Genomic DNA, 7,364 nt, shown 5'->3' on the forward strand with positions numbered 1-7,364 from the left:
CCTCTTCTTCCCCAAGGCCTCCTCCCTTCCAGGCTGCCACATATCATGGAGCAGAGTTCCATGTGCTGCACAGCAGGTCTTTGTTGGTTATCCATTTTAAATATAGCAGTGTATACATGCCCTTTTTTTTTCACTGCCTCATTTTAACATGGACGCTCCTTGGTAAAACTGTATTTCCTCTGAATAGTGTAATACAGTTCGTTCATAAATCAGGTATCAGTCCTATTCTCCAGTTCACTGCACGAAATGGACTGAGGTCATATTTTCAAAATTATAGCTATTTTACTTTGCCAAAACTTTCCCAGGAATTTCATTTGCCGTTTGGTCAAGGAATTAGCTTTATTTCTTTGTGTTAAATTAAGAAGAACACTCAGGACTCACTGGATTTGAATTTTTCACATCAGGTGATTGTTGAATTTACTTCTCATTTCTAATGCTCGTGCTGCGTTTATATGGAAACTTACTTTATGCCTGGAAATTAAGGACGCATAATTTAGGAAATCATAAGCTTTTGGTCTTGAAAGAAATTCCTTCATTTGTAGATATTGAAGGAAGCTGAAACTCAAAGAGGATAAATCCCTTACTAAGATCATGCAAGCACCCAATGGAAGAATGACAAGAGTACGGATTTCTTGAGTTTTTTTGCCAAGTAGCTTTTGCCTTGTATCATTCTTTATGTGCCTGTCTGTGTGTATGTGTAGTTGTGTAACAAGAAGTGAAGAAAGCACCTGGGTCTGCTGGGGAGGATGCACCACTTCTTTCTTACGATGTCGAGATATGTTTCTTTCAACACCCTCTCTGATTTCCCTTCCACAGCTGAAAAATACCAAGATCGAAGTTCTGGAAGAGGAGCTCAGGCTGGCCCGAGACGCCAACTCGGAGAACTGCAATAAGAACAAATTCCTGGATCAGAACCTGCAGAAATACCAGGCAGAGTGCTCCCAGTTCAAAGCTAAGCTCGTGAGCCTGGAGGAGCTGAAGAGACAGGCCGAGCTGGATGGCAAGTCGGCCAAGCAAAACCTAGACAAGTGCTACGGGCAGATCAAAGACCTCAACGAGAAGATCACACGGCTGACGTATGAGATTGAGGATGAGAAGCGCAGGAGAAAGGCCGTGGAGGACAGGTTTGACCAGCAGAAGAGCGACTACGACCAGCTGCAGAAAGCGCGGCAGAACGAGAAGGAGAGCCTCGGCTGGCAGAAGATGGAGTCTGAGAAGGCCATCAAGGAGAAGGAGTTCGAGATAGAGAGGCTGAGAGTGCTGCTGCAAGAGGAGGGTGCCCGGAAGAGAGAGTATGAGAATGAGCTGGCCAAGGTAAGAAACCACTATAATGAGGAGATGAGTAATTTAAGGAACAAGTATGAAACAGAGATTAACATCACCAAGACTACCATCAAAGAGATATCCATGCAGAAGGAGGATGATTCCAAAAACCTCCGCAACCAACTCGATAGGCTCTCGAGGGAGAACCGAGATCTGAAGGAGGAGATCGTCCGTCTCAACGACAGCATCCTGCAGACCACGGAGCAGCGGAGGCGGGCCGAGGAGGACGCCCTGCAGCAGAAGGCCTGCGGCTCCGAGATGCTGCAGAAGAAGCAGCACCTGGAGATAGAGCTGAAGCAGGTCATCCAGCAGCGCTCCGAGGACAACGCCAGGCACAAGCAGTCCCTGGAGGAGGCGGCCAAGACCATCCAGGACAAAAACAAGGAGATCGAAAGGCTCAAAGCTGAGTTCCAGGAGGAGGCCAAGCGCCGCTGGGAATACGAAAATGAACTGGCTAAGGTAAGGGCCAATTACGACGAGGAAATCATCAGCTTAAAGAACCAGTTCGAGACGGAGATCAACATCACCAAGACGACCATCCACCAGCTCACCCTGCAAAAAGAAGAGGACACCAGCGGCTACCGGGCCCAGATAGACACCCTCACCAGGGAAAACCGGAGCCTCTCAGAAGAAGTCAAGAGGCTGAAGAACACTCTGGCCCAGACCACGGAGACCCTCAGGAGGGTCGAAGAGAACGTCCAACAGCAGAAGACCACTGGCCTGGAGATGTCGCAGCGGAAACAGCAGCTGGAGATTGAGCTCAGGCAGGTGACGCAGATGCGGACGGAAGAGAGTGCCAGGTACAAGCAGTCTCTGGACGACGCTGCCAAGACGATCCAGGACAAAAACAAGGAGATCGACAGGTTGAAGCAGCTGATTGAGACGGAAGCCAGCCAGAGGAAGTGCCTGGAGGATGAAAATGCCAGGCTACAGAGGGCGCAGGGCGAGCTGCAGAAAGCTCACAGCAGCGCCACGGAGACCATCAGCAAGCTGAAGGTGCAAGAACAGGAGCTGCTGCGCCTGAGGCTGGACTATGAGCGGGTGTCCCAGGAGAGGACCGTCCGGGACCAGGACATCGCCCGCTTCCAGACCTCCCTGAAGGAGCTGCAGCTGCAGAAACAGAAGGCGGAGGAGGAGCTGGCCAGGCTGAAGAGGGCGGCCTCCGAAGACTCCTCCAAGAGGAAGAAGCTGGAGGAGGAGCTGGAGGGCCTGCGGAGGACCCTGAAGGAGCAGGCGATCAAGGTCACCAGCCTGACCCAGCAGCTGGAGCAGGCGTCCATTGTGAAGAAGCGGAGTGAGGACGAGCTGCGGCAGCAGCGGGACGTGCTGGACGGCCACCTGCGGGAGAAACAGAGGACCCAGGACGAGCTGCGGAGGCTGGCCTCTGAGGCTGAGGCCCTGCGGCGGCAGCTGCTGCAGGAGCAGGAGAGCACCAGGCAGGCGCAGGCGCGCAACGAGCACTTCCAGAAGGCCATCGAGGACAAGAGCCGGAGCCTGAACGAGAGCAAGATCGAGATCGAGCGGCTGCAGTCGCTGACCGAGAGCCTCACCAAGGAGCACCTGATGCTGGAGGAGGAGCTCCGTCAGCTCCGGCTGGAGTACGATGACCTCCGGCGGGGCCGCAGCGAGGCCGACCACGACAAGAACGCCACCATCGCGGAGCTCCGGAGCCAGCTGCAGATCAGCAACAACCGCACCCTGGAGCTGCAGGGCCTGATTAACGATTTACAGAGAGAGAGGGAAAACTTGAGACAGGAAATTGAGAGATTCCAAAAGCAGGCCTTAGAGGTATTCACAAATATTTGATCGCCGCTTGTTGCCGCTCCACTAATCCCCTCCGCGGTCCTCTCTGCCGGGCTGAAGGCTTGCAGCCCTCTCACGTTTTCTCTTTGCTGCTGTCTGTCCTCATCAGACCTGCGGTGGAGTGATTGCAGTGCAGTTGGCCCGTCTCTTCTCTCACCGGTGTTCTCTTTGTAACCCACGCTGGCTCTGCCTTTCAAGCCTCCACCGGGTGTAAGAGCTGACATCTCTTCCTCTCGATGTTCCACGCTGTTTTCTAGAAGACAGCGGCTCTTACCTTGTGAGCTGTGACCTATGTTTGTAGTTAAAATCTTCCTAAATAAAAGCCACGTTAAAGGGCTTTTTGAGCCATGTTAAATTGCACGCTTTCTGTACAATTTTTAAATCACTTTTCTTGCTTGCTTTTCATGATTTTTCTGCATGCATTATTCTATGCTCTTTTCATCCTGGCCCTAATATGTTTCTTTTTGTTTGGCTTTTCTTTTAACCCCTAATTTTAATACTTCTTTAACTTCTAACACATTTGACTTCTGTAAACAATATTTGTGTGGGGCTGGGGGTGCAGGGGTGGATGCATCCATAGATTTGTATAGCTTTATTAAACACATCAATATAGCTGTAACAGGTGGCATGTAGGTACAGCAGGTGTGATAGCCTGGAAAAAAAATTCACCATATTTGTTCAAACCATAATTACTATTAAGAGTAAACCAGGTATACAACTGCTCGTATCTCCTATGGAAAAGTATAGTAAGTATAGAAGCCATTTATCAAAGTGGCAACATATATGTACAGACTTTTTTTTTTTCCACGGACTTGTAAGATAACAGTACAACTAAGGAAAGAGGGAAAGGGCAAATAAGTAACTATATGTTGTACAAATATAGGAAAAGAGGTGAAATGGTGATAGTCCTATGATGTGATGAAACCATTTTTTTTTTCCATTTTCTTTTTGCATTTTAGGCATCTAATAGGATTCAGGAATCCAAGAATCAGTGCACTCAGGTGGTGCAGGAGAGGGAGAGTCTCCTGGTGAAAATCAAAGTCCTGGAACAAGACAAGGCCAGGCTGCAGAGGCTGGAGGAGGAGCTGAGTCGTGCCAAAACAGCTCTGGAGGCGGAAAGCAGGGTGAAGCAGCGCCTGGAGTGTGAGAAACAGCAGATCCAGAATGACCTGAACCAGTGGAAGACGCAGTACTCCCGCAAGGAGGAGGCCATCAGGAAGATCGAGTCGGAACGAGAGAAGAGCGAGAGAGAGAAGAACAGCCTTCGGAGCGAGATCGAAAGGCTGCAGGCGGAGATCAAGCGGATCGAGGAGAGGTGCCGGCGGAAGCTGGAGGACTCCAGCCGGGAGACGCAGTCCCAGCTGGAGACGGAGCGCTGCCGGCTGCAGAGGGAGATCGACAGGCTCAAGCAGCGCCCCTACGGGTCCCACCGCGAGACCCAGACCGAGTACGAGTGGTCCGTGGACTCCTCCAAGCTGGTGTTCGACGGGCTGAGGAAGAAGGTGACAGCCGTGCAGCTGCACGAGTGCCAGCTGATTGACAGGGCGACCCTGGACAAGCTGCTGAAGGGGAAGAAGTCCGTGGAGGAAGTCGCTTCGGAGCTCCAGCCTTTCCTTCGGGGAGCGGGAGCCATTGCCGGGGCGTCCGCTTCCCCTAAGGAGAAGTACTCCTTAGTGGAGGCCAAGAGAAAGAAGTTGATCACCCCGGAATCCACAGTCATGCTCCTGGAAGCCCAGGCAGCCACGGGTGGTATAATCGACCCCCACAGGAACGAGAAGCTGACGGTGGACAATGCCATCGCGCGGGACCTCATCGACTTTGACGACCGCCAGCAGATCTACACGGCGGAGAAAGCCGTCACCGGCTTTGATGACCCATTTTCCGGCAAGACCGTGTCTGTGTCAGAGGCCATCAAGAAAAATCTGATTGACCGAGAGACTGGAATGCGTCTGCTGGAGGCCCAGATCGCTTCGGGGGGCGTGGTGGACCCCGTGAACAGCGTCTTTTTGCCGAAAGATGTGGCCTTGGCCCGCGGGCTGATTGACAGAGATCTGTATCGTTCCCTGAACGACCCCCGGGATAGTCAGAAGAACTTCGTGGATCCAGTCACCAAAAAGAAGGTCAGTTACATGCAGCTGAGGGAGCGGTGCAGAATCGAACCACACACTGGACTGCTCCTGCTGTCAGTGCAGAAAAGAAGCATGTCCTTCCAAGGAATCAGACAGCCCGTGACCGTCTCTGAGCTGGTCGACTCTGGCATATTGAGACCGTCCACTGTCAACGAACTGGAGTCGGGTCAGATTTCTTACGATGAGGTTGGCGAGAGAATTAAGGACTTCCTCCAGGGTTCAAGCTGCATCGCCGGCATCTACAACGAGACCACGAAACAGAAGCTCGGCATCTACGAGGCCATGAAAATCGGCTTGGTCCGCCCTGGCACCGCCCTGGAGCTGCTGGAAGCGCAGGCGGCAACTGGCTTCATCGTGGATCCCGTGAGCAACTTGAGGTTACCGGTGGAGGAAGCCTACAAACGGGGCCTGGTGGGCATCGAGTTCAAGGAGAAGCTCCTGTCTGCAGAACGAGCCGTCACCGGGTACAATGACCCTGAAACGGGAAACATCATCTCCTTGTTCCAAGCCATGAACAAGGAGCTCATTGAAAAGGGCCACGGCATCCGCCTGCTGGAAGCGCAGATTGCAACCGGCGGGATCATCGACCCGAAGGAGAGCCATCGCCTACCCGTCGACATCGCCTACAAGAGGGGCTACTTCAACGAGGAGCTCAGTGAGATTCTCTCAGATCCGAGTGACGATACCAAAGGCTTCTTCGACCCGAACACTGAAGAAAACCTTACGTATCTGCAGCTGAAAGAAAGGTGCATCAAAGACGAGGAAACTGGCCTCTGTCTCCTTCCCCTGAAAGAGAAGAAGAAACAGGTGCAGACCTCCCAGAAGAACACCCTCAGGAAGCGCAGAGTGGTCATCGTGGACCCGGAAACCAACAAGGAGATGTCCGTGCAGGAGGCCTACAAGAAGGGCCTCATAGACTACGACACCTTCAAAGAGCTGTGTGAGCAGGAGTGCGAGTGGGAGGAAATAACCATCACCGGCTCGGACGGCTCCACTCGGGTGGTCCTGGTGGACAGGAAGACAGGCAGTCAGTACGACATCCAAGACAGTATCGACAAGGGCCTCATCGACAGGAAGTTCTTCGAGCAGTACCGGTCGGGCAGCCTCAGCCTCACTCAGTTCGCGGATATGATCTCCCTGAAGAATGGCGTGGGTGGTGGCGTGGGCTGCGGCGTGGGCGGCAGCGGCGGCAGCAGCACCGGGGGTGGCCTCAGCGATGATGTCTTTGGTGGCTCCCGACACGAGACCGTCAGTAAGATCTCCACCATCTCCAGCGTCAGGAATTTAACCATCAGGAGCAGCTCCCTGTCTGAGCCCCTGGAAGAATCCAGCCCCATTGCAGCCATCTTCGACACGGAAAACCTGGAGAAGATCTCCATTTCAGAAGGGATAGAGCGGGGCATCGTTGACAGCATCAGCGGGCAGCGGCTTTTGGAGGCTCAGGCCTGCACGGGCGGCATCATCCACCCGACCACGGGCCAGAAGCTGTCTCTCCAGGATGCGGTCTCCCAGGGCCTGATTGACCAGGATATGGCCACCAGGCTGAAGCCCGCTCAGAAAGCCTTCATTGGCTTTGAAGGAGTGAAGGGCAAGAAGAAGATGTCGGCGGCAGAGGCGGTGAAGGAAAAGTGGCTTCCCTATGAGGCCGGCCAGCGCTTCCTGGAGTTCCAGTACCTCACGGGGGGCCTAGTGGACCCCGAAGTACAAGGGAGGATAAGCATGGAGGAAGCCATCAGGAAGGGGTACATCGACGGCCGGGCAGCTCAGAGGCTGCAAGACACCAGCACCTATGGCAAGATCCTGACCTGCCCCAAAACCAAGCTGAAAATATCCTACAAGGATGCCATCAACCGCTCCATGGTGGAAGACGTCACCGGCCTGCGCCTGCTGGAGGCTGCCTCTGTGTCCTCCAAGGGCTTGCCTAGCCCCTACAACATGTCCTCTGCCCCGGGCTCCCGCTCCGGCTCCCGCTCTGGGTCCCGCTCGGGCTCCCGCTCCGGCTCCCGCTCCGGCTCCCGCAGTGGGTCCCGGAGAGGAAGCTTCGATGCCACAGGGAACTCCTCCTACTCTTACTCCTACTCCTTTAGCAGCAGCTCGATCGGGCACTAA

General features: G+C 53.7%; 1 protein-coding gene across 1 annotated transcript in view; it reads left to right on the top strand.

The window, feature by feature from the left end:
• The window catches only part of DSP (desmoplakin), a 42,758-nt gene extending 35,394 nt beyond the window's left edge, over nt 1-7,364 (top strand). Inside the window, exons 23-24 of the mRNA XM_052648980.1 lie at nt 817-3,111; nt 4,086-7,364. Coding sequence (XP_052504940.1) covers nt 817-3,111; nt 4,086-7,364 — 5,574 coding nt within the window. The remainder of the gene's footprint in view (nt 1-816; nt 3,112-4,085) is intronic.

The sequence above is a fragment of the Budorcas taxicolor genome, chromosome 11 (assembly GCF_023091745.1).
Source record: "Budorcas taxicolor isolate Tak-1 chromosome 11, Takin1.1, whole genome shotgun sequence".
Taxonomy (NCBI): domain Eukaryota; kingdom Metazoa; phylum Chordata; class Mammalia; order Artiodactyla; family Bovidae; genus Budorcas; species Budorcas taxicolor.